A 27,607-nucleotide genomic window follows, 5' to 3' on the forward strand; every position below is an offset into this window, starting at 1 on the left:
CCCTCGCATTGATCAATTTTACACCTACCCTGAAAATTTCATGATCCTGACCCCAATGACCTTTGACAATGACTTTTGACCTGTGACCTCTTTTCCGTGACCATGTTTGGCCGAAATCGCGATTCGGCGTATGTCGGCTCGCATTACCCGCGCGTTTGCAAGCTTTTCGTGGTTTCAAACGTTCAAACATGTGATTTGATGTAGCTCCCATGCATTAAGGTGGGTGTCAAGGTCACCTGAAGGTCAGGTCAGGTCATTGACCTTTGGTGACCTCGGTTCACTTTTTCGAGTTTTACATGTTTCTAGGCTAGTTTTTGGAGCTGAATTCGAATTTAGCAACCATTTGAACAATTACGAAGTAGTTTTGGTGCTATCGTAACATGTTACGAAGCTGTCAGAGGCGGACGACAGGTACTACGAATACCCGTCACGACCCCTACCGGTTGACCTGACCTGACCTGACCCGACCTGGTCTAAACGCTTAACGACATCATCTTTGATCAAAACTAACACAATATTCGTGATCAGCACCCCGGAAAACCCCCGAGCAGCCACGCTTTACGACTTTCTAACAGGTCCCGATATTTCCGATTTTTGGGTCAAACCGATGACTTAGGACCTTAAAATTGGGCATCATTGGCTTCCTCTCGTGACGGGCAACACGCTCGTTTTTCTGCGAACCTCTAGCTCCATCAGGGGCCAAACGCGAGGGGGGTCGTACCAACCCCCCCCCCCTTGTGCCGTCGAAGGGCTCGAAATGGCCTGTGCCGGCGAGAGTTAAAAGAGATTAGGTGCAGATTTGGTCAAAGTAGGTGCATTCGCAGGATAGCCCGTCATGAAAACGGCTATTGTCTCTTCTGATCATTGGGAACCTAAGAAACAAAACATTTTGTGTTTCAGATGGACATAGAACGTCTGTGCGGAGAACTGACTGCTCTCCGTGAAGAGGTGGCTGGTTTGAAGGGAGAAGTGACCACACTGAAGGGAGAAGTGACCACACTGGAGGGAGACAACGCCGTACTGAAGGGAGAAGTGACCACACTGAAGGGGGAGGTGACCACACTTAAGGGAGACAACGCCACACTGAAGGGAGACAACACCACACTGCGTCAGGAGGTGGTCCATCTACGTGAAGAAGTGGTCCGCCTGCGACAGGCAGTTATCGAAGAGCGCACCACTCGCCAGGTCGTCGTGGAGGATCTGCGGCAGGAGGTCCGCCGGCGAGCGGCGCTATCCGGCCGTCCCCAGGGGTGAGACTGGGAGGCAGCAGGGGTGGCACTGGGGGGGGGGGGGGCACTTGGTGTAGACAGTTTGCCGGTAATTTAGTCAACCCGGTTGTGTAGACAGTTTGTAAGAGTCGACCTGGTTGTGTGGGCATTTTGTCTGTAAGAACCAACCTGGTTGTGTATACAGTTTGTCTGTAAGACACTGGATGGGCTTACGTGGGCGCATGGGTGGAGAATGTTTGAAAAAGTTACCCCGGCCGGCGACCGATAGTCGGAAAGACGACTAAGCTCACGTTGTCAACGATCATCATAAACAAACCCCTATTCTGACCCATGGAAATGGAAAAAATGGACGTTGTGTTTGTTCAAGAGTGAGCGTTGTATCCGACATTGTATTATTCATAATATTGCTGGCGATGATTGAAAAGGCGATTTTCTTTTAAGTGATTTTTTACTTAAACTTATGCAATTTCACAACATATTGAGGGTTCCGAGCAAGACAACCCTAAGTGTTGTTTTTTTAATTTTACAGGAGAAGCAAAAAACTGAATTCTAATTCTGTTTGTTGAGCCAGTGCAACGATACATCGCGTGCTGTGCAAGTAGGGAGCTCGCAATGTTATTACACCAAAAAATGTTATAAAATACTCACTGAGAGGGAATGCCAGGCACTTAAGTTCTTCTTGCTCACCAGAATGTCGACTCCGGCTACACAGTTCACATGCAAGAACAACCTAACCGTCGAAGCAAAACACTAGCTTTGCGTCACTAAAGCTGTATTTATGGCTGTAAGTGTGGCCAAACACTGCTACGTGATGCACTGCACCATGAACTGCAACATTGAACTGCAACTGTAACATTGAACATCGAACTGCAACAAATGCTGCACTGCTACGCTCCCTGCGGTGTCCTTCCTCTCACTCTCTCACTCTCACTCCCAGGGGCGTCGCCGACGGGGGGGGTCGGGGGGGGGGGGGGGTCGCGACCCCCCCACTCGTTAGAACCGGGGGGTCGACCCCCCCACTTTTGGCGATGCTGAGTATGCTTTTTTTAGCTATCATGTCAGGGAAGTTGGCGTCAGCAACATCAACAAATACAACGTCAGATTCAGAATCGCTTCAAGAGCTCCCTAGTCCCTATTGCTTATAGGTCAATAAGCTGTGGGCTAGAACATCAGCATGACAATATGATTCTAGTCCCTTTTTATCCCTCAAATGAGCGAGCGCGTCAAAACTGACCCAAGCGTTCGTCTGATTGTCAAAATAATGGTTGCAGTCGATTCGTCGGATGACGTATCAGTAACTATGAGGTACCTGGCTAGCCTCACCCCTGCTACCCTCGGACCTGCCTGCATAGGGGAAATGGGTTCAATGATGGATCCCTCTGGAGCTTTCCTAATAAGACGCGCAAAAAGGAGATATTGCAACGAAACTTCCAGTGACCTCGAGTTAATGAATTTTACACCTATTATGAAAAATTGCCCTGATTCGAATATGGATGACCTTGGTTAACTTTTTTGAGTTTTATTTGCTTCCACTTACAAGTGTGGTTTTTGGGGCTGATTTCGAGTTTAGCGCCCGTTTGAACCGTTTGAAGTAGTTTTGATAAATGGTGGTTATGTAACATGTTACGAAGCTATCGTTGGTGGTTGTCAGTCACCCACTCTAGATGGCCGGCAGGAAACCTGCTCGTCGACCTGACCTGACCCGACCCGATCTACCCAAAATGCATGAAGTCATCATTTTTGTTCAAGACTAACATCAAACTCGTACTAGGGACCCCGATAACAGCTAAGGCTCACTAAGTTCTAGCAGGCGGCCAGATTTTTCCTACTTTTGGGCGTTGACCTAAGATGACCCGGCCAAGACCTTGAAATTGGGCATCATCGGCTTTCTCTCATCACGGGCAGCATCCTCGCTCTTCCGCGAAGCTCTACCTCGATCAGGGGCCGAAAGTATGCCTTAGCGTTACGTTGGTAAGCGTTTTACCTTAGCGACCCGTAAAATACGAATAAGAGCTAGCCTATACAGCAACACAGAAAGCGTATTCGATAGCTTTTTTTTAACTCTTTCGCCAACTTCGCCTCAGATATGACTTCGGGTCTATGGCTTGTGTACCATAGAGTCCAAACAGCTAAACGGACGGATTTTGCCGAAACATTTGTTATGTAACAACCTATGATTCAGTGAATGTGTATGATATTCAATATTCATGTAATCACCATCGTTTTTGTTTCGTCGAAACACGTCGCATGGCTTACAATTTGAACTTGAATAGAAAACTTGACATCAGGTAAAGGTCATGACCTGACTAGAAAAGAACCTGCTGCATATGGATCGATCTGTGTTACTGAGCTGAACACACTCCAGGTGCTGTCATCGGCCATCGCTCTACAACGTCGCCATTAAAAATTGTTGTCAAAAATGTGTTATAGACCTTTGATGACCTAATCACTGACCATTCCAGTCACCACTGGTCATTAGCTGCACCTTGTCTCTAAAATGAACAAGGTGCCATGGCTACAAAAGTATCTAGCGTTTTTAGCATGTTCTTTCAAAGCAGAAGGCATCGTGCTTTTTCCCATATCTTATCATCATTGGTGAGGTCACATACCTATTTGACCTGACTTCACTTCTCAGATGTAAAATCCCAGATCCATGAACTGTTGGCACTTATAATCCCATTCATTACACCAAATTTCAGACTTATAGGAGTCAGGAGATAATCTATAGGAATGACAAGATTGCAGTTTTAAGAGGCATTAAAACTGAACTTGACATGACATTGTGACCTGACCTCAGGTGACCTGTGCTTGATTTTTATGCACGATGCAAAATTGATGTATTATAAGATATACCGCTGCTTTCGCGGCGCTGCGCGCCGAGGTTTTTCTCCGGGCACACGAAAAAACCGGGAGTGTGGCTAAAAACACCCCTACCCATCAAGACGAAGACCGGAAACCCGACCCCCCCACTCAAAAATCCGTGGCGACGCCCCTGCTCACTCCTCTTCCTCCGGATCGTCGAAATCGCTCTCCGGGAGAATGTCCTCCTGCCGCGCCGAGTGCGGCAAGCTCCTGTACTCCGTTTGGAACGGCTCCGGGATGTTCCCGTCGTCACAGAGCTTGATCAGATCGCGGTATTTTCCGCACTGATGGGCAGCCGCTTGCTGTAGAGCTGCTTTGGCTCGATGGCAGGCGACGTGTCGCCAGGGTGTCGTCCTCGACCTCGTCCAGCCTGGATCCGGATGCTCTTCTCTTGGTTGTTGTAGTCTATCTCTACGTTGACCTCTGGTTCGCCACGAGTGATAGTCACCTTGCTCATGTTCTTCCAGGGCCCGCTTTCGGTGAGGCATCGGCGCTGGATCGACTGCCAATCCTTCCAGTAGGTGATTTGATGCTCCTTGATGTCGTATGGGGAAGGGTCGTGCCGGGCGGTCCGAATGACTGCGCCACTCACTCGGGGCGTAGACCAGGTGATGACGAATCGATGACGAAATATACGTATGTAGGACAGGTAGGTGTCTGAGAAACCCCCATATTCGACAGTCGTGGATGGATTTTTTTCCGGCCATGGATTAATCTACAGGACACTTTTACCAGTGTCTTTGCACGTGGCTGACCAGAGCCCCTTCACCACCCATAAACGACACCCTGGATGCGCCCCTGAGTCCTGGCGAAGACGGCTAGGATGTTCTTGCCTGAACCCTAAGTGTCAAAAATGTCACTTAGGTTGTTCTTGCACTCTATATCTCAGCACAGGACGCACTCAGCGGTACGGCTGTGCTTGCATCCGACGTGGCTCGTCGAGCTGATTCGACTGGTATATTTAACTCAATTTCGAAAAAAAATGACACTTAGGGTTGTCTTGCTCGGAACCCTCGAATTATTCAGACCATACCTATCATGAGTCATTATGAGTTAATGTTGCGTTTTCAGCTTTTTATTGTGTCTCAAAATAGCTACAAAAAGATGACAGCTCACCTCGTAGGAGCTTTACAGAGAAAATTGAACGTTCGAACCAAAGCGCTAAAATGGATCACTGACATCCAGGGACACAGTCTTTTTCAATGTTGGGTGGCTCAACCTCTTATATAAGACAAACAGGGAGTTATCCAGGGATATCGACCGGTCCCGGTCTCGTAGCTCAATCGCTTGAGCGTTGGGCTCCGCGTGGCGAGAGCACGCGTTCCGGTTACAACAGTACGAGCTCGAAGCGTGACGGACGCTCGGTGTATGAGCATCCTGACGGCTACGCCCTGACGGTATGGTTGCGGTTTGTGGCAGGCCAGTCGAAGGCAGTGAGGTCAAGCAGCGGTTCTAAAAAAGTGCGCCGAAGGCGCGCCAAATTTTCGAAACTGAACACGATTTGAGAGCAATCTTGGCATTTGCAACCACACGCGGGTCCATAGGGCTCAACGTCACCGCATGGTAAGTTGAGTACCTAAATAGTGTAAATACCTTAACCTGGTTTGCAGTATTACGCCCATGGCAGTTAACATTCGAAAAACGACAGTTTTCTTTTCTCGTATGGCGACAGCTTCAGAGGCGGATCCAGCTCAGAGTTTTTTTTTTTGGGGGGGGGGGCAAACCATAACAATTTATCGATTCTTTCCATGCATCGTCCATAGGCGTAATGTTAACCCGCGCACCGACGGGGGTCTGCGCCAACTTAGTACCGACGGGGGGGGGGGGGCGGATGACCGCCCCCCCCCTGAGATCTCGAGAACGAAGCAAGATAGCGACAAGCGGTAAACGGCATCGGATACGCACGGTCAAGATCTACAATTTTTACTAAGGTCATTTTCAGGTCAGGTCAAAGATGACGTCACAGGGGTCGAAAACGTCAAAATGGCGGCGCTAAATATGGAGAGAGTTTTTCTCGAATAACTTTCGAATTAGTCAAGATAGGAACAAACTAAGGGCATCATCGTGATCCTCTCGTCAATCCGCATCGAATGATATATATGTTGACCTCGAAAGGTCAAGGTCAAAGGTTGACCTCAGGTCACGTGACCTCGAGGTCATCATGTATATCATTCGATGCGTCTTGACGAGCTGAACACAATGAGACCATCCACGCGTCTGTATCTTGTTCCTGTACGGAGTTATTGGCCAAAAACCTTTGGTGACCTTTGATGACGTCACATGACCTCACAGCTGCCCAACAGCAAAACAGACCTCAAGGTAGTGAAGGTTGATCGTATATGAAGTCATGTATGGTATATGGGGCCATTCCGACCCGTTTTAGTGGTAAAAACAGGGAGTTGATTTTTCCCCCATTGACTTATAATGGGGAGGTCGCGAAATTGACCTGACCTTAGGTCACCGATATCAAAATTCCGAGATAAACAAATTGTAGCTACTAATGACCTAATAACATCCTGCGACTTTCAAAGGCCTCCGACATCTACTGTAGCTCTGGCACGGTGACAAAGTTGCAAAAAAGTGACTTGAGGTTGGGTCATTCAAAGTGACCTGGTGACCTGACCTTGAAAGTTAGGAGGTTCAAACTTGCACACCATGTGTAAAATTGATAAGGGAATAGTCATATTAAATTTCGCGGCGCTACGCGCCGCGGTTTTCCCGCTATTCGCGAAAAACCTCAGGGGGGGGCGGATATCCGCCCCCCCCGTCGGTGCGCGGGTTAAAATTATGCCGTTTGGGGGGGGGGGGGCAAATGCCCATTTTGCCCCCCCCCCCTGGATCCGCCACTGGACAGCTTTTAGGACTTACAAGAGTGTAAAAGTTACCCCGGCCGCGCCGGGGTAGGCTGAAAGTTACCCCGGCCACGGCCGGGGTGGCCGGGGCATGTTCTCCACCCATGCGTGGGCGCCCATGATACGGTGCTGTCTCGGTAAAATGAAGACATCTCGAAATTATCGCCTTATGACTGACCTTAGATGACGTCTTACTACGTCACTCTGACGTCATTTCACCACAGTGACGGCGAAGAGGTGGCCTCACTGAAGGCCGACACCTGTGACAAGTGTGACGCCACCACCAGTTGTGACGTCACCCCAACTACGGAGGAGATGGGGCCGGCGGCGTCCGGTAAGCTGAGGCCTCCCGCGCCTCGCGAGGCCAACATCTACCACCTTGACTCGAAGCTGTTGAAGATGGTGCTGAGCAAGGTGGACTGCAGGGACATGTTCCGCGCCAGGCGGGGTGAGTGTCCTGGCGACTGGCGAGGTCGTGTGTCACAATAACTATTATCCGAGTCGATGTGATGTGTTTCCTTAGCCAACTGAGAGTTCAGCAAGTTGGGAAAGTCTGGGTGGATATATAAACTCCAATGAATGGCTTGTAGCTATGTGAATTCCGGTTGCCATTATATGGAATATCGATGTTATATTTTATAGAATTTCTAACGCTGCCTGTATTTGAACTCTGACTTTGATGTTTGTCGCTCGCTGGCATGCCGCCCGATCCCCCATGTTCCTTCGGTGCCGACAGTCTGCCGTCGGTGGCGGTCCGCTGTCGACGATATCATCGGCGACTGTCGGCGGGAGCTAACCGATCAGAAAACCCGCGGTGGAGAGGTGTCTACGCCGGCCACGGGCCTAGAGCTAGTAGTGAAGGTGCAGGACCAGCCGAAGATGACCGAATTGCGGGCGCCGACCGCTGAGACGGACACCGACCTCCGACTGGTCGGTGAGTCCTGTGTGAAACGCGCTACACGAACTGGTACGCTTTGTCCCGCTGTAACTGTCATCCCTTGTGTATATAAGTGATCACTGACTTCACTTACTGGTGACTTCACTGACTTCACTGACTTCACTGACTTCACTGATCACTTCACTGACTGGTGTTGCTTTACTCCAGCAGCCACCTGCCACGCCCTGGAGAAGGCCAACCTGCGCGGCTTCAAACTGCGGGTCTCTGCCCTGCGCCGGCTGGCGCGTGCCAACGGCTCCAGTCTGCGTGAGCTGACGCTGCCGGCCGGTATCAACGACTGGCAGCTGGAGGCGCTGCTGGAGCCGCTGAAGGCTCTGGAGCGGCTCGATGTGAGCCCGCCTGTGGAAAGCTCCGGCAAGTGGCTGCGGCTGCTGCCCAAGTCGCTGAAGAGACTGGACATCACTGGTGAGAAGGGTCGTAGGGTGCTGGTGTTGGTGGAACACGTATGTACATAAGTTTCTAGCACCGTTGCGTTTACACGTATTTGCGGCACTAGATCTCGAGAATGGCGTAGTCGAAAAAGGAAAAGCATTAACTTTCCTGAAATTGCTGCATATTTTGTGTTGTGAGAAAAACTGTTAAGAAGGGAAGGGCGAATTTGCTCGACGATACTTCTTTGTTTATAAGGACATAAACGGGCCGAGGTCTGATAGGTAATTAAGTCTGAGGCATCAGTAATACAATGTCACTCAAGGTCACTCAAGGTCTGGTTACAAGGCCACGCCAAGTGACCTCACTTTATAAAAAGTGTCAATGTTTGCCGTAGCTACATCGATTGACCGATCGGTTTGAAACATGAAGCTGGGGGGATCCAGAGCGTCGTAAGCCTCGTCGTAGCTGCAACGTGTCGCAAGTTGTGTAGTAAGTCGTTTTTGAAGGGATCAATCGATGAGTAGCGTTACTTAACCCTATTCCTGGCGGGGGGGCCTCAGGAGCCCCCCCCCCTGAGGTTTTTTGGTTATTTCTCCCAAACGCGTTGAGCTAGGAAGCTCAAATTTTGTGACTTTTTCTAAAAGGCTTCTACGCAACAGGTCTGAAAATTTTGAGTTGATCTGACCTCAGGTCAGGTCACCAGAGGCGGTTTGGTGACCCTACCTCAGAAAAGTTTGCAATCACGCCAGAGCTAGAGTTTTTGACCGATCAATTTCTTCTCTTCAGGCTTTAGTTAGGGTACCAGTATGTGCAATTTGTATATCTCGGAATTTTGATATCGGTGACCTAAGGTCAGGTCAGTTTCGCGACCTCCCCATTATAAGTCAATGGGGGAAAAATCAACTCCCTGTTTTTACCACTAAAACGGGTCGGAATGGCCCCATATACCATACATGACTTCATATACGATCCACCTTCACTACCTTGAGGTCTGTTTTGCTGTTGGGCAGCTGTGAGGTCATGTGACGTCATCAAAGGTCACCAAAGGTTTTTGGCCAATAACTCCGTATAGGAACAAGATACAGACGCGTGGATGGTCTCATTGTGTTCAGCTCGTCAAGACGCATCGAATGATATACATGATGACCTCGAGGTCACGTGACCTGAGGTCAACCTTTGACCTTGACCTTTCGAGGTCAACATATATATCATTCGATGCGGATTGACGAGAGGATCACGATGATGCCCTTAGTTTGTTCCTATCTTGACTAATTCGAAAGTTATTCGAGAAAAACTCTCTCCATATCTAGCGCCGCCATTTTGACTTTTTCGACCCCTGTGACGTCATCTTTGACCTGACCTGAAAATGACCTTTGTAAAAATTGTAGATCTTGGCTGTGCGTATCCGATGCCGTTTACCGCTTGTCGCTATCTTGCTTCGTTCTCGAGATCTCAGGGGGAGGGGGCCGAATCGGCCCCCCCCCCGCCAGTTTCTTGTCCCGGCGGAGCCCGCCAGGAATAGGGTTAAGTAGTAAAGTCTATCGCAAATAGCCTGATTTGCGACACAACTTGCGATTTTGAAATAGCAGTCGTAGGTTGTGTCGCAAGTTGACCTTGCCTTGAGGAAGAGGTCACAGGTCACAGGTCATTCGGGTCATGGTCACGAAATTTACACGGTAGGTGTAAAATTGTTTAAACTGTAGATCCTGAAAATTTGGTTGCAATCCGTTGACGCTAACGCGAGTTATAGAGCTTGAACTGACGGGTCGTCTATTAGGCCTCAATCCGTGCCAGCGAGAGTGTTGAAAATGGTGCATAATATCCCAGTAAACATGCCGACGTCGGCCCGACGTCGGGCCGAGACTCGGCCCGACGTCGGCCCAACGTCGGTTCAACCTCGGCCCGACATCGGCTGGACGTCGGATATGCCCGCATGTTCCGACGTCCAGCCGAAGTCCAGCCGACGTCGAGCCGACGTCGGGCCGAGGTCGTTTGCCGAGGTTGACGAGATCGTTTGTCGTTGGACCGACGGGTCCGACGTCGGCATGTTTATTGGGACAACGCGCCAAAAATGTCAACCGGCGGCGGGATTCGAGCCCACCAGTCGCCGACGTCGGCATGTTTACTGGGACAACACGCCAAAAGCACCACCCGGTGATGGGATTCGAACCCAGTGTCATTTGAACGCGAGGTTAGTGCGCTAGCCACTACACCACGCAGCCAGTTAGCAAATTTAGTTTGTTTTGTTGGGTTATGCCCTTTCGGTCTGACAAGACCATTTCAGAGCCGGAAGGATGATTGGTCTTCTTGGCGAGCACCCTGGGTACAGTTCATATAGAGTCCCTGGTCCCATTGCTGTTACGTGACACTTATTGGAAAGGGCGACCCCACAATGGATTCATACAGCCACTCTTACACACCTGCACCAACGTTTCCCAAAGTGTCCCTTTGATTAGTGGCACTTTGGCAAAGTGACACTTGCCGACTGGCCTTTCTATATGAACTGGGCCCGGCCCTGGCGAGTTGCCGTGGCTGAGCCTGACCAAAGGATAGGCCGAGCAGCCCCCAAGCACTCACCGCACCCGGCTACGGGCGAGCTCGGCTTACGGGCAATCCCAAATGGGATAAAGTTTCCCGTCCAGTCCGGATCAGGGGGTTGCGGCGTGGAGGAAGATTTGAGTTTTCTGAGGATCAATTTTGAATACAGAAGCTCTTTATGAAACATGAAACATGTATTTTATATTATTTTAACGGTCAAAACAGCGGCCGATGTCGGTCCGACGTCGCCCCGACGTCGGCCCGACGTCGGCTGGACCTCAGCAATTGATCTCGGTCCGACGTCGGCTGGACCTCGGCTGGACGTCGGAACATGCGGGCATATCCGACATCCAGCCGACGTCGTGCCGAGGTTGGACCGACGTCGGGCCGACGTCGACATGCCGATGCCGAGTTGCCGACGTCACTCCGACGTCGGCCGACGTCGGGCCGACGTCGGCATGTTTACTGGGATGTTATATTCACATTTATTGGGGTATTCGGGGATATGAAGTAGCCTAACACCATTCCAGCAACTACTGGCGAATCCAGAAAGGCGGTCTTGGACGTTGCAAGGGGCATCCCCCAAAATATTCTCCCAATTCCAAAAACGACGTGTCCCAGCTGACCCCGATGACCTCCAATGAGCTCTGTGATGACCCCAAGTTGATCTTTTTGACCTGACCTGTCCCAGATGACCTCCGTGACACCCTATTGAGCTCTCTGATGACTCCAAGCTGACCTCTGTGACCTGACGTGTCCCAGATGACCCCCATGACCTCAAATAGAGCTATGTGATGACCCCAACATGACCTTTGTGACCTGACGTGTCCCAGATGACCTCCGTGACCTCCAATTAAGCTCTCTGAGGACTCCAAGCTGACCTCTGTGACCTGACGTGTCCCAGATGACCTCCATTTGAGCTCTGTGATGACCCCAACTTGACCTCTGTGACCTGGCGTGTCCCATATGACCTCTGTAACCTCTAAGTGACCTCTATGATGACCCCAAGCTAACCTCTGTGACCTGACGTGTCCCAGATGACCCTCATGACCTCCAATAGAGCTCTGTGATGACCCCAAGTTGACCTCTGTTACCTGACGTGTCCCAGATGACCTCCGTGACCTCCAATTGAGCTCTCTAATGACTCCAAGCTGACCTCTGTGACCTGACGTGTCCCAGATGCTCTCCAATTGAGCTCTCTGATGACCTTTAGTTGACCTCTGTGACCTGACGTGTCCCATATGACCTCTGTGACCTCTAAGTGACCTCTCTGATGGCACCAAGCTGACCTCTGTGACCTGACGTGTCCCAGATGGCCCCAATGAATCAGAATCAGAATCAGAATCAGAATCAGTTTATTCGAAAAAGGTCCGCGTAAAACGGGGCTTTTCACTTTCTCACGTCAATCAGTAAATCAAAGCATTCTTCTAAAGCATCGATTCTAGATGCCCTATAGCCACGAATCTCCTGTGATGACCTTCAATGGAGCTCTGTGATGACCCCAAGTTGACCTCTGTGACTTGATGTGTCCCAGATGACCTCCGTGACCTCCAATTGAGCTCTGTGATGACCCTAGGTTGACCTCTGTGACCTGACGTGCCCCCAAGTTGCCCTCTGTGACCTGACGTGTCTCAGATTACTTCCGTGGTCTCCAATTGAGCTCTGTGATGACCCCAAGTTGACCTCTGTGACCTGACGTGTCCCAGATGACCTCTGTAACATCCAATTGTGACCTCCATCTACAAATTTCTTACCTCTCTGTGACCTCAAACTCTCGGAACTCAGTTCTTCTAAAGCATCGATTCTAGATGCCCTATAGCCACGAATCTCCTGTGATCGATCCCAAATTTTATGGCAAATCACGTGAGCGTTAGCAACCACAAGTCACCCAGTTAACCCGGCAGTTGCTGGGGTATTTCGCCACCCACCGTTTGCTGGGGGGGGGGGGGCGTTAAACGCCCCCAGCCGATAACTCGAGAACCAATAGGCGCAGCGAAACGCACGAGGCGGCAAACGTTTGATTTTCGGGGATATGTGCCTACCCGGTTGACCTGACCTTGACCCTGACCTATGCTTGACTGACCCCTATATGGAGCTGACACTCTTGTAGGCCTTATAAGATGGATTGTGCACCGTTTTGACAGAGTTTATGGCGAGAGGCGCCCATTGCGAAGTCCTGAAGTCCATGCTACTGAAAGCCCGATTTCAGGTGTTTGACCTGACCTTGACCCGACCTGTGATCTCAAAATTCAACTTTAAAGTACTCATCTGAAGCGTCTCGTCGCGTAATTTGGGGCGTAGAACACGATGGTGACATTCATTTTATCATATGTGTACGTGTTTGACTCAAAAAGTTCAATTTACTGCCTGGACGTCGGACCCGGCGGCCGCAGTGCACCTGCACACGTGCGGAGAGGGGCGCTGGAGGCTACTCTGGAGCTTCTGCCATTCCGCGGCGCGACTGCTGGCAAAACGGCGGCGATTGAGGCGGTTGGGAACAGCTGCAGCAATGGTGATGGCGGTGATGGCGACATGGCGGTTTGGGACTTCATCTCAGCGCGGCCGCCGCCCAGGCGCCGCTGCGCCCGGCTGCTCAGCCACCTACCGGATGGCGGGGTGGCCCTTACGGCCCTCACGCCCGTTCGGTCTGCGGCCACGTTGTGGGGTGGCGGTCGCGGGGTTAGCGGCGTTGGACTTCGTCCTTTATCCAGACTGCACCGTACCATCTGAACGGATGGATCTGCCAAGAAAGATGACATCCAAGGCGGCTATGAGGCGATCACAAAGCTTCACCAAGAGCTTCTCCTTCATGGGGCCGGCCGGCCGTTAAGTCGCAACACCGGCTGCCGAGTGCCAACAGCTGCGTGCGCTGGCGCCGACGCGTTGTGGGCCGCGCTGCTGACGCCCAAGCTGCGATATCAACCATCTATGAATAAGTTGGGTACCTTATGGGGCAAATCTTGCGCATCTTTTGATAAAAAAATTTGACCGGGTCATGTCAGGTCACGGAGTTATGACGTCACAAAGGGAACAGCCTCCGGCCGGATTTTCACAAACTGAGTGCCAACGCCCGAGGTTTCCTGCCGGTGGTACGGACATCGGTTGATGGATCGTAATGAAACTTCCCATGCATGTTGGGGCAAGTATTGGCTATCATATGGTATAAGAAACTTGACCGGGTCAGGTCAGGTCACGGAGCTATGATGTCACAAGAGGAACAGCGTCCGGTACTATTTTTGAAAAGCGCCCGAACCACTATTTTGCTAATTCTTGTCACCTCAATGGGAATATGCAGCAATATTAGCTTCTATAGGGAGCAAATGGACCTCCCAAATCCAAAAATACAATCAGATTTCAAAAATTTAAATTTTGATTTTTCGAATTTCTGCCGCCGACTGTGACCTTGCCGACTTCCGGCGCTCCCAACGCGCCATTTTTAGAGCTAGGGAAACGAAATACATACCAAACGATAGAGAATTGATCAAGGAACACGATAGTGAAGGTTTCAAGTCGATATCTCCCACCGTTTTGCCGCAATCGCCGCGGAAAGTTGAAAAAGTTTGATTTTTTTCGGAAAATTTTACCTTTGACCGGTCAAAAGTAGGTCAAATGTTGACCTAGGACCAAAAAATATACCACCAATCGCGAGATCTCGGCGAGAGCAATCCGTTGGTCTTTTCCGCTAAGCTCTACGACGCTCCGTTTTCAAACGCCAAGGGGGGTCGCACCAACCCCCCCCCCTGCATGGGCGAAGGTGGCAGATCGCCGTTTACGGGCGAGGGTTAAAGGGACCCTCCCACCTTAACATTAGTTTTGAGTTGAGATAGCCAAGTTTGCGGCCAGGCTCAGAAACCACCATTTATCCTGGTCGCAACCCCCGCAGCTTTATGGTGTTCAAGAAATTTCTTCCCTTTACTTGCAGGGTGGGACCAGCGTGGTCCCTTTCTCTTAACCATTACGGGAATCTGATGACGTCATCAGGCTTTCGAACGTCCGTTAAATGTTTGACTAAAACGTTTTGTAGCACGCGGTGGTATATGCTGCTTTGCGCGCAACAAATGCCGCACTTTCAAATAAAGTCGCTAGGAACAGCGGAGATCCCAAAAAGTAAACAAAAGTAAAAGTCTAATATCTTGAAAACCGGTGAATATTTTTCGATGAAATTTGGTAGATATTCGTTTTTGCTCTTTCTGAACCCAGCGACATCACTTTCATGCCAATTCATTAACTTTTTTGAAGGTGGGAGGGTCCCTTTAAATCGCGCAATGCAATTGAACCATGGTAAAGACAATGATAAATGAACTGAGAGCTGACATGCCCCATGCTTTGTGTGTGTATGTGTGTGTGTGTTTTTTTTTGTTTTTTTTTTTGGCGAGTCGATAAAAGTGGTTTTGGACACTGGATGAGTTTTTTAGGGGTGTGGTGAGGGGGGATGTAATTCCACAGACTTTCTGTCAGATTCACTAATGCAGTAGGTCTGTGCGGTGTTTAGTTATCGGAGCATTCTTTGAAAGTCGTGAATAGGGCCACCGAGTACCTAAAGCCGTGATATTCCCCCACAAAAACTTCTTTTAAATAACCGGGGATAGGTACATGAGCAGAGTAAATGCTATTACGAACGCCTATCACAATGCTGAGCGAATAGGAAAATCCATAGATGGAGAATTGTGCCGCGTTACGGGTGCTCGGGCGCAGCCAATCCACCGTTACCCCAGCGGTGACCTTGACCCGCATCGTCTGTCTCGGCTCCAAAGCCAAACCGGCGTGGAATTGGGAGCGTTCGAGCACTCATGGTCCAGCGCAATTCTCCACCTAAATCCATTCCTGATACACATTTGCTTGCTCATAGTCATGTAACCCCGGTAAATTCACCCAACTTTCATATTGGTCGCTCCATAGACAGATGGCCACAGAGATCAACTTAAAAGGCCATTGTTGCATTCATTTAGTGGAGATCATTAAAGAGCCGTGACAGGCCACAAGTCGCGTGACATCATACGTGTAACGACCAATGACGTCGGCCTGCAAAACCCAATGGAAGTGGCTAGCAGCGTGCAATAAAACAGGGCGCTGCTTTCTAAATGTCTGTCGTGCGCCATAAATGAATATATTCTTTGTAGCCTGGCAACTCAGTATCTTTTTTTAACTATTGTACTAGTATTTAATAATTTCATAATTTTATAATTGTGCTTACGCTTTATGTTGATATTAGTGATAAATCCTTAGATAAAGTAAATCGATGTGATATTTAATAGAAAAATAGCAAACTAACGCACCATTCATTCGAAAGCTGGGGAACCTACTAAAAAGAACTACTAAAATTCCTGAGGAACCAAAGGATCAAATGGGGATTAAATAGACGCCTGCTATTCCGTCGTGAAAACGGCCTGTGAGAACCTTGCCCGCGTCATCTTCGATCCAGACTGGGTCGACAATGCCCGTGCTGCTCACAGCGCACCATGCAGTGCATCGGGGCGGGTGCAGCTGATGTTCTGCGACCTCGTCTGAGGGCTTCTCGCTCCAGATCCGGTTTTCCAGATCAGATCCAGATCCAGATCCAGATCAGCGCCTTTGTGTCAGAACAACTGAATTGGTTTCGAAGTAGAACTGCACTATCTTAGCCTTTTCCTTCGTACAGTAATACGGCATGATGAATGAAAGCACTGATGCTGTCAACTACATAGGGCCTGTTCCATTGGCTCCTCTAACCTCCTCAAAGCTCCTCAAAGCTCATGAAATCGTTCCAGTGGCTCCTCCAACCTCCTCAAAGCTCCTCTGAAGCTCGCCTCAAACCTCCTCTAACCTGCTCCGAAATGAAAGGTGGTTTTTCGGATGAGGCTATGGACGACACAAATGGCGCGGCAAATACAAAACAGATGCACCGTGCTTCCTAGTTATCGGATGAAACTAGGCAAGTTAGCCGATATTCGAACGCATTTTATTAACCGTCGTGCAAATATCGTACCAGAGAAGTGAAATGGGTGAAGGTTGAAGGTTGAAATGCGTGAAATGCGTTTATGAGTGAAATGCGCCAGGATTGCAAACATTTTCTTTCCACAAACAGCTGATACCTCCTCTGAACTGCGTTCCAGTGGTCACCGAAATCGGGACGAAATACGGCCTCCTCCAACCTCCTCAAAGCTTATCTCATCTTTTTTTCTGAGGAGCCAAAGGAACAGACCCATAGGGTCTGTTCCTTTGGCTCCTCAGAAAAAAAAGATGAGAGGAGCTTTGAGGAGGTTGGAGGAGGCCGTATTTCGTCCCGATTTCGGTGACCACTGGAACGCAGTTCAGAGGAGGTATCAGCTGTTTGTGGAAAAAAATGTTTGCAATCCTGGCGCATTTCACTCATAAACGCATTTCACGCATTTCAACCTTCAACCTTCACGCATTTCACTTCTCCGCTACGATATTTGCACGACGGTTAATAAAATTCGTTCGAATATCGGCTAACTTGCCTAGTTTCATCCGATAACTAGGCAGCATGATGCACCTGTTTTGTATTTGCCGCGCCATTTGTGTCGTCCATAGCCTCATCCGAAAAACCACCTTTCATTTCGGAGCAGGTTAGAGGAGGTTTTAGGCGAGCTTCAGAGGAGCTTTGAGGAGGTTGGAGGAGCCACTGGAACGATTTCATGAGCTTTGAGGAGCTTTGAGGAGGTTAGAGGAGCCAATGGAACAGGCCCATATTTCCAAAAAACTATTCTTTCGTCTCGTGTATTGAACACGTGAATTTAACCCTCGCACGACCAGGCCATTTCTCATAACACGAACGACCAGGGGGGGGGGGGGTTGTTACGACCCCCCCCTGGCGTTTCGAAACGGAAAGTCGTAGAGCTTAGCGGAAAAAAACCAACGGATTGCTCTCAACGAGATCTCGCGATTGGTGGTATATTTTGTGGTCCTAAGTCAACATTTGACCTACTTTTGACCGGTCAAAGGTCAAATTTTCGGGAAAATAGACTTTTTCAACTTTCGGCGGCGATTGCGGCAAAACGGTGGGAGATATCGACTTAAAACCTTCACTATCGTGTTCCTTGATCAATTCTCTATCGTTTGGTATGTATTTCGTTTCCCTAGCTCTAAAAATGGCGCGTTGGGAGCGCCGGAAGTCGGCAAGGTCACAGTCGGCGGCAGAAATTCGAAAAATCAAAATTTAAATTTTTGAAATCTGATTGTATTTTTGGATTTGGGAGGTCCATTTGCTCCCTATAGAAGCTAATATTGCTGCATATTCCCATTGAGGTGACAAGAATTAGCAAAATAGTGGTTCGGGCGCTTTTCAAAAATAGTACCGGACGCTGTTCCTCTTGTGACGTCATAGCTCCGCAACCTGACCTGACCCGGTCAAATTTCTTATACCATATGATAGCCAATACTTGCCCCAACATGCATGGGAAGTTTCATCACGATCCATCAACCGATGTCCGTACCACCGGCAGGAAACCTCGGGCGTTGGCACTCAGTTTGTGAAAATCCGGCCGGAGGCTGTACCTCTTATGACGTCATAACTCCGTGACCTGATATGACCCGATCAATTTTTTTTTTCGGCAAAAGATGCGCAAAGGTTGCCCCAGAGGGTATTGAAAATTTCAGCCCGCTACGACAAGCCGTTTAGCGTGCACTTCGAAAAAACCTCAGGGGGGGGGGGGTTGATACAACCCCCCCCTAGGCGTTCTAGGGTTAAATGCAGTAAGTACCTCCAAATACCAAAACAAATGTGTCAACATTTTCAGAAACACCCTGTACAAGGCGTAAAACAATGTGGTATTCAAAAAAGCCTTGTTATACAAATACAGAAGCAACGTGTACCAATCCCATCGCCTTTTTTCTTCCACCGGTATTTAACTGATCGCATAGGGGATGTACTGATTAGGAGCCGGAGCCGGAGCCGCCGGAGCCGGACCATTTTACTCGGAGCCGGAGCCGGAGCCGGAGCCGCCATGACATTTCACCCGGAGCCGGAGCCGGAGCCGATTTTTTTCTCCGGAGCCGGAGCCGGAGCCGGAGCCGTCTGAAATTTCCACGGCTCCGCATCCCTGCTTAAAATTAATACCATCTCATCCTTGTCGCCATAATGTAGTGACCGACGTCGCTATCTCCTTCTCGTGCCGCATCGCCTGCCCAGCCAGAGCCTCGTGTCCCTTCACCGAAGACTGTATTCACCTTCTCAAGCAGTCCCCTTTATGCCCTCCGCCCACGTCCGCAAAAACCGTCGCGCAGTCACCACTATAGAATACAACACAACTGTGGCGCACAACAAACTGAATCGTCTCTTCCAAGGCCGCGGATAACGCAGTCACTAAATCACTGCCGTATCCGATACTACACTCCTTTTCCGCTACGACACAACTTGCGACGGCATTGTGTCGCAACTTGCGACGTGTCGTAGATGGACTTGCGACGCCCTGGATCCCCCCGGCCTCAGCTATTGATAAGAGCAAGTCTACACAAAACGTATATCTTAGAATTAAGATATCGTTTACCTAAGATCGCGTCAATTTTACGACCTCTCTGAAAAAAAATTGAAAAGCTCCCTTTTGGACGAACGTCATTCTAAACACTTTCAAACATCGGATTACAAGTAAACATGACACACTGAACCGAAAAATGGCACCCGTGACCCCTCGCTATGTCCCTGAGGTCATCCCAGGTCACGAATGGTAACCAACAGTTTTCGGCTAATAACAGCTTTCATGGTATAGGCACGCTAGAACGATGAAAGTGTCTTAGATGTGTTCCGCTCGACGATGTGGATTACGGATCGACTGATATGCAGTACGCCCTGTCAGGCCATGGCCTTGACCTGAGGTCAAATTTTAAAGTTGACCTTTTAAGATCAAATTATAGTTTATTCGATGTGTTTTGATGATAGGAATACGGTGCTGCTCAAAGTAAAGTTGTGCTAATTTTTTATAGTAAAAAGTTGTTACCGAAAATCTGTTTCCACAAAAAACGTCTATTTTGACAGTTTCTGCCCTCCTGCAGCATAAACCGTAGAAGCTAGGTTAAATCTTAGAAAATTAGTCAGGAAAAGCGTTAAAAGAGCCATTGAGTGCGCTTTTTCAGCGGGGCTCTATCCGTTCCTGAGCTATGCGCCGATTTGTCGAAAATTGTCGAAGTTTGACCTGGAAAATGGCGACACTTTATCTTTGGTGACCTCTGGTGACCTGACCATTGACCTGCCCTTAAATGTGACAGCAGTAATTTCTTCATTATTTTACGCTCTTTCGAACAGCACCTACAGCGTGTCGCTACGTGGCCCAGGAGCCGAGTTAGTAGGGAGTTGGACTGGCCAATTTCACCACTGGCCACTTTGATCACTGGCCATAACGATCATTTCCACAAATATGGCCTACACATTCCTTGGACACTTCAAACACAGGACACTCCATCCATATAGCCTCTTTTGGACAATATGAACCAGCTGGCCTGTGTGAAAATATCCTATTTGCGGCCAATTGGCCACAATAGGACAATGAAATTTTGGGACGTTATGAACCATGTACCCAAGGCACTGGTCATTTCGAACACTTGGCACATCATGCCCTGGACATTATGAACCACGGCCAGAATGAATGCTCCCCGTTCAAACACCCCCTCCCCAGTAGGGCTTTGAAATCCAGGACCCCAGAGGGTCGCGGGTTAAAAACGCCCCCCCCCCCTCCGTCACGACGCGGGTTTACGGATAATTGTATCCCTCTTCACAGGATCCGGGATGACTGAAACGCCGGTGGATCACCCCCGATGGCCGACGTCTGGACTGGATGTTGTTATACGGCTAGCGACGGACACACTTCTGGACCAGCTGGCTGTTTTGGCGACCCACACAGTCACAGGACTGGCAATAGTTGGTGAGCAGCAGCATGAGTAAAGTATAGAAAGTTACGAAGTGTTGTGTATGTTGCATTATGAACGGGAGATGTTACTCTTCTGTTGTCTCAAATTACTCTAAAAGAATACAAAACTCATTGCGCCTGTCGTCCGGCTCTCGCCGGTATTGCATGCCTGTGGTGTCGCGACTGGGGCGCTAATTCATCGTTCGGTTAGGCACCTCAACAGCGACGAGCTCGATTTGCTCGAGGTTAACCAGTTAGAAGTGTGGCCCACATCAAGGAGTTCAGATTAAATGCTTGTGAGTTGTGGAGAACCCGATATTATGCGTTACGCGCTTCGTAATTATTTTATCTTACTGCTGGGATCTAGGCCACGGTGATCGCAACGTGTGTACATAAGCACTTATGGCTTCTGTATTTATGTTTTACAGACTCACCTTTCGTGACACCGGAAGCGACGGTACGCCTCCTGGCTGCCCTCATCAGCTTGAAGGACGTCACTTTTATCGGATCCGGCGTCATTTGCGACACTGTGCTAGCCGCCCTCCACGTCTGCTGCCAGCTGGATACGGTGCAGCTCAAAGACACCCGGCCCCTCACGGACATCCCTGCCCTGACCCAGTCAGAGGTGGCAGCGGTCAGCAGGTCAGTCGGCCGGACGGCGACGGCGGATATTAGGTGTATCTGGATAGACCGCAATAACCCCAGCGATAACCGTATTCGTTGGAGGTATACATAGGAGTACGGGCACAGGGACGTTGAAAATGAATAAAGCAATACAGACACTTTGATGCAAGTAATTAAATGTATATGAACACAAACAGACAGACAGACGGACGGGCAGATACGTAACTGCGCTGGTACTATTTTAATATAATATAGAAATAATGTATGTGGGGTCAGGGGTGGCATAAAACTCATTGTATCGTGTGAAACATTTGTAGCAAACTGCAGCACCAGACTGGGCCAACTTGAGATGGCCGGAGGCACACATGTTCTGTTATGAACGACATTGTAAATACATGGTGTCTCCGTGTTGAGTCGACCGCTGGTGCCACTGTGTGACTGTGTCCCGTATACTGACCTGTTCTGTTTTGTTATGATCTGTTGCAGGATGGCAGTGACCTGCAGGAAACTGAAGACACTGTTAATTGGATCCTCAACTGAAAACTACCAGGCCGTCCTGACCGCCCTGCACGAGACAGACCTGGGATGTGACAGTGGCCAGTCCCGTACCATCGATTTCAAGGTCCCAAGTAAGTGACCTCTGCCTCTGACCACCCACACCAGCCGACACGGCGCCACCGGCCTCTCGGACACACACTGACGCACGTGACGTCACCAGTACTGACGTCACACTTGGTGACGTGTATCCCCGTAAGTGGCGTCACGATATCAGTATCAGCCCTCATGACGTCATTACTCAGTGATACACACGTTGTCATTGTGTTCGTTTATGTATCTGTAGGTGACGTCATCAGTTTGAGTTGCCCCATGTAACATCACTAGCAATCAGTGTGTAATCTGACGTGTTCCGTTTCCAGAGTCTGTATACGACAAGCTTACCAAGCCTCCCAAACGCAGCAAAATCTCTTTGAAGTACTTTGGCTAGACGACTATCTTCCCGGTGCGCGTATTTACAAATTGCAACCGAGCTCCGCCGTGGGGTAAGGTGGGCAGGGGTTTTCGCACTACGGCTGCGGTTGAACTACCGTCTGTGGTAGAAACTTCAGGACGATGGCGCGTTTCATACGAAATCTGGCGCAATGTTTGTTTGCTTCTGAACTTGTACTGTTATTGCTGTGAATTCTTGAAGTGGGAGTGTTTCAATAACAATTGGTGGATTATTTGAGTTTCTTTATATAAACATAGAATAGTATCATGAAACATTGTGTGGAAACTGCAAATACTGATAATTGATATGATCAATTACTTAGTTTGGGAATTGATGCACATTTTGTAGAGATTTGTCTGGCAAATGGTGTAACAACCCTCAAGCCTATCATGATCTGAAGCTGTTGTAACAAATCAAAATTGCTTTGATGTTACATAGTACCTTGTTGGAAAGACTGGAGCATGGTTCAAGATGATGTGTAAAAATTCAAGATTGGTGCGAAAGCTTGTGACTGAAGAATGAAAGCAGTTCGATATGATGGCTCAATCAAACGTGGAAATGGACGTCAAAAGTAGAGTTTCAACGTTCCAGCATGTGAGAATAACTTCAGAAATTCATAGTTTTTGTAGTATTGCATTCTTTTTATGTACAGTTATAGGTTTTGTTAGGGTATTTCAAATTCATTGTGTCAGTTGAGATATAGATGGATTGCGGAAAATTTTAGAATCATTGCATGGTAGCTACCCAGTAGACATGCCGACGTCGGCCCGACGTCGGCCGACGTCGGGGTGACGTCGGCAACTCGGCATCGGCATGCCGACGTCGGCCCGACGTCGGTCCAACCTCGGCACGACGTCGGCTGGATGTCGGATATGCCCGCATGTTCCGACGTCCAGCCGAGGTCCAGCCGACGTCGGGCCGACGTCGGACCGAGATCAATTGCTGAGGTCCAGCCGACGTCGGGCCGACGTCGGGGCGACGTCGGACCGACATCGGCCGCTGTTTTGACCGTTAAAATAATATAAAATACATGTTTCATGTTTCATAAAGAGCTTCTGTATTCAAAATATCCTCAGGAAACTCAAATCTTCCTCCACGCCGCAACCCCCTGATCCGGACTGGACGGGAAACTTTATCCCAGTTGGAATTGCCCGTAAGCCGAGCTCGCCCGTAGCCGGGTGCGGTGAGTGCTTGGGGGCTGCTCGGCCTATCCTTTGGTCAGGCTCAGCCCCGGCAACTCATCAGGGCCGGGCCCAGTTCATATAGAAAGGCCAGTCGGCAAGTGTCACTTTGCCAAAATGCCGCTTATCAAAGGGACACTTTGGGAAACGTTGGTGCAGGTGTGTAAGAGTGGCTATATAAATCCATTGTGGGGTCGCCCTTTCCAATAAGTGTCACGTAACAGCAATGGGACCAGGGACTCTATATGAACTGGACCCAGGGTGCTCGCCAAGAAGACCAATGTCTCCATCCTATGATCCTTCCTTCCGGCTCTGAAATGGTCTTGTCAGACCGAAAGGGCATAACCCAACAAAACAAACCAAGTTCGTTAGCTGGCTGCGTGGTGTAGTGGTTAGCGCACTAACCTCGCGTTAGAATGACACGGGGTTCGAATCCCATCGCCGGCTGATGCTTTTGGCGTGTTGTCCCAGTATGCGACGTCGGCGACTGGGGGGCTCGAATCCCGCCGCCGGTTGATATTTTTGGCGCGTTGTCCCAATAAACATGCCGACGTCGGCCCCGTCGGTCCAACGACAAACGATCTCGTCAACCTCGGCAAACGATCTCGGCCCGACGTCGGCTCGACGTCGGCTGGACTTCGGCTGGACGTCGGAACATGCGGGCATATCCGACGTCCAGCCGATGTCGGGCCGAGGTTGAACCGACGTTGGGCCGATGTCGGGCCGAGCCTCGGCCCGACGTCGGGCCGACGTCGGCATGTTTACTGGGTAGGTACTTGTTCGGTAAAAAGGTATGTGATGAATGCCATGAGAAGGTTTTTTATGATTCAATATATGGTCGTTGTTGTACCTACAAAAATGCAAGCTTACCAGCAACTACACCTTTTTAGGCGCAATTTCAAAAATTTAAAGACCAAATTCAAAAAGTTTACATTCAAAATGCACGTGAACGTTTTGAATTTGGTCTTTAACTTTTTGAAATTGCGCCTAAAATGCTGTAGTTTCTGAATCAAATCGAAAGTATATTTTGCCATGAATGTAAATATGTACCTGCAAAGTATGTCAATAAATTTGTGTGATGTTGACCAGAGAGTTTTATCATCTAGGCATTTATGTCGCTTCTTACATTAGGTGTTAAGCATAGTAATTACGGATGAATTTTGTGCCAATATCTTCAATGCACAATGTATGTAGCATGTCTACAACCCTCACTGATCCTGCTATAGCTATAGGCATTTGGCACCAGCTTGACCAAGGGCATGAACTTCACAGTTGCACAACCTTTTGTCATGTACCACCACCAGTCACTTTTTTACTTAAGGTGCACACAACAATGTGCAGAGGGCCTACACAAAAACAACATGATTAGTGTGCACTATGCACAGCATTGTACCCTGATTATTTGAATATTTTGATCACTCAACAGTCAGCAGTCAGGAGATAATCATTGAATATCACATTTATTATACATCACTTGTCAAACAAGAGCATGATGACACACATTTTGACAAGCAATTCCAATAAGTTGGACAGTCACCTCCCTGGGCGTCATTTTTCCAGGAAGGTACCTACCTCTGCAGGTATTGTGGTAGGCTAGGTTGAATTGGGTTAAGTTAGGCGAAGTAAGGTGGTTAGGACCAGGTCAGACTGTAAGGCCTGGTCAGGTTGATTTTAATCTTTCATTCTAATTTGACATAGATACCTGTCACCTATGTTTTTGCTCAAGCCTGAATTTCATTAGGTAATGAGTTAATTTTGCTTTGTTTTTATCTGTCTTGTTTGGTGTTTTTGTCCCTTATATTTTGCCGCCCCATAGGCAAGGGTGGAGCTTTTCCAGGGAAGGTGGTGGAGCATGATTGGAGGCGCTCAACCAGACGGCATAGGAGGGCACGGTTTCTGAACGCGTACTGATGCCTGATTCAAGCCACGCTGTCTTCATGCGGGGCGGCGCGCTACTTAACCCTATTAGTGGCAGGCTCCTGGCTACCCCTATTAGTGGCAGGGGGGGGCTGTTTACGACCCCCCCTTGATATCTCGAGATCTAACGGGCCGATTTTCAAAATTCAAACGGCATTCGACTTCGCTCAACGTGATCTACATTTCTAAAAAAAAAAAATTAAGAAAATGTCAAAAGGGGGGTTGAGGGGGGTAAAAACGGGCAAATTGCAGATACATTTTAGACTGCTTATCACGGCCAGGTTTCTGAACCAATCTTAACGTAACTTTTGCCGATCGATAAAGAATGAACCAGGAATTCACATGGATCCTAAAAATATGCATTTTCAAAAATCATAGGCGGATACAGATCATTGAGATTGGGGGTACACAAAAAGTATAGCAAATAAGGTTTTTGTTGGTACTGTTTCTAAAAAGGGTGGTAATGGTCTTGTTATGTTACAATTTTCTTATGAGAGAACGACTACAATTGTATTGGTCATGCATAGGCGGTGTCAGGGCACCTATGTTGGGAGGTAAAACATAACCCCCCTTTTTGGACGCCTGGATCCGCCTATTATAGCAAAAACGTGTCAAAAGAGGATGCACAATAACTTTGTATATGTTATCACATGATAAAACTGGTGCATACAGTTATAATACATCAGCATCGTGATCATCGCCCAAATGACTCGCTTCACGAATAGGACCCCCCAATTCCCAGTGCTCTGGAGCCGCCCTTGGTAAAGTTATGAACTTGAAATTTTCAGGGAATGTGCCCAATTTAGTTTTAGGAAAAGTCAGAAAATTTCAGCATCGTAGCTTCAGCGGTTTCGGAGATATTCCCGAAAAACCTGAGGGGTGGATGAAAACAACCCCCCCCCTGCCACTAATAGGGTTAACCCGCGCCCTGCTGGGGGGGGGGGGTGTTTGAACACCCCCCCTGTGGTTTTTCGCGAATATCTCAAAAACGGCGGCGCGGAGCGCCGCCGTTTTTGGTACACCTTATCATACATCGATTCTACACATGTTGTGAAAATTTCAGACCAAGGTCATTCAAGGTCAGGTCACCAGGTCACTCGAAGTGACCTCACCTCATAAAAAGTTTCAATGTCTGTCATAGCTACACCGAGTGACCGATCGCTTTGAAACTTTCAGCGATTGCTAAGAGCATTAGCATGTACAAAATGTTTATCTCAGAATTTTGATATCGATGACCTAAGGTCAGGTCAATTTTGCGACCTCACCATTATAAGTCAATGGGAGAAAATTGAAATGCGCCTGTTTTGGACGAAAGACATTATAAACACTCCCAAACACTGAATTACAAGTGGTTTAGACACACTGAACATGAAAATGGTGTCTGTGACCCCTGTTTATGCCCTGAGGTCATCTTAGGTCACGAATGGTATCTAACAGTTTTTCGCAAATAACTTTTGATAGAGGCATGCTAGAGCGATGAAAACGCCTTAGATGTGTTCAGCTCGACGATACGGATCGACTGATATGCAACATGACCCTTTCCGGTCAGGTCATGACCTTGACCTGAGGTCAAATTTTCAAGTTGACCTTTCAAGGTCAAATTATAGTTCGTTCGATGCGTCTTGACGAGAGGAACACGATGCCGGTAAAAGTAAGCTCTTACAATGCTTGGGTCAAAAGTTATTGCAGAAAAACTGTTTCCGAAAAAATCGGCTATTTTTGCAGTTTTTGCCCCCTGCAGGCAAAACCGTTGACGTTAGGTCAAATCTGAGAAAATTACTCAGAAAGGGCGTTAATAGGGCTATCGAATGCGCTTTTCCGCGGCGCTGTAGCTCTATTGGTTCCCGAGTTATGCGTTGGCTTCTTGGAAATTTTCGACATTCGACCTGGAAATCGGCGAAAATTTGCCTTCAATGACCTCTGGTGACCTGACCTTTGACCTGACCAAAAAATTGACCGAAGTGATTTCCTCATTATTTTTGACGCTCTTTCGAACGCCGCCTTCCGCGTATCGCTACGTGGCCCAGGAGCCGAGTTAGAAGGGGGGTGTTCAAACACCCCCCCCAGCAGGGCGTGGAAATCCAGGACCCCCAGCCGGGCGCGGGTTAAAAGTCCCTAAAAGAACGGGAAGTGATGCCGATAGAACCTTCAACCATTCTGGGCTAACGCTTATGACTTGGAAAAAGTCGCGATCCCAATTCAATCGAAAACCTGTGGGCTCTTGTTCAGCAGTCGTTTGTCAAAGCA

General features: G+C 48.8%; 1 protein-coding gene across 1 annotated transcript; it reads left to right on the top strand.

Annotated features, from left to right (window-relative positions):
* Positions 1 to 7,804: 7,804 nt before the first annotated feature.
* On the top strand, positions 7,805 to 22,278 carry LOC122392592. Its single transcript, XM_043387642.1, has 6 exons — positions 7,805 to 7,877; positions 8,049 to 8,306; positions 20,522 to 20,665; positions 21,079 to 21,292; positions 21,761 to 21,903; positions 22,192 to 22,278. The coding sequence occupies exons 1-6, from the start codon at positions 7,823 to 7,825 to the stop codon at positions 22,257 to 22,259; spliced, it is 882 nt and encodes a 293-aa protein (XP_043243577.1). The 5' UTR covers positions 7,805 to 7,822; the 3' UTR covers positions 22,260 to 22,278.
* Positions 22,279 to 27,607: the final 5,329 nt, after the last annotated feature.

This window comes from Amphibalanus amphitrite, unplaced genomic scaffold (genome assembly GCF_019059575.1).
Source record: "Amphibalanus amphitrite isolate SeventyFive unplaced genomic scaffold, NRLGWU_Aamphi_draft 000492F_arrow, whole genome shotgun sequence".
Taxonomy (NCBI): Eukaryota; Metazoa; Arthropoda; class Thecostraca; order Balanomorpha; family Balanidae; genus Amphibalanus; species Amphibalanus amphitrite.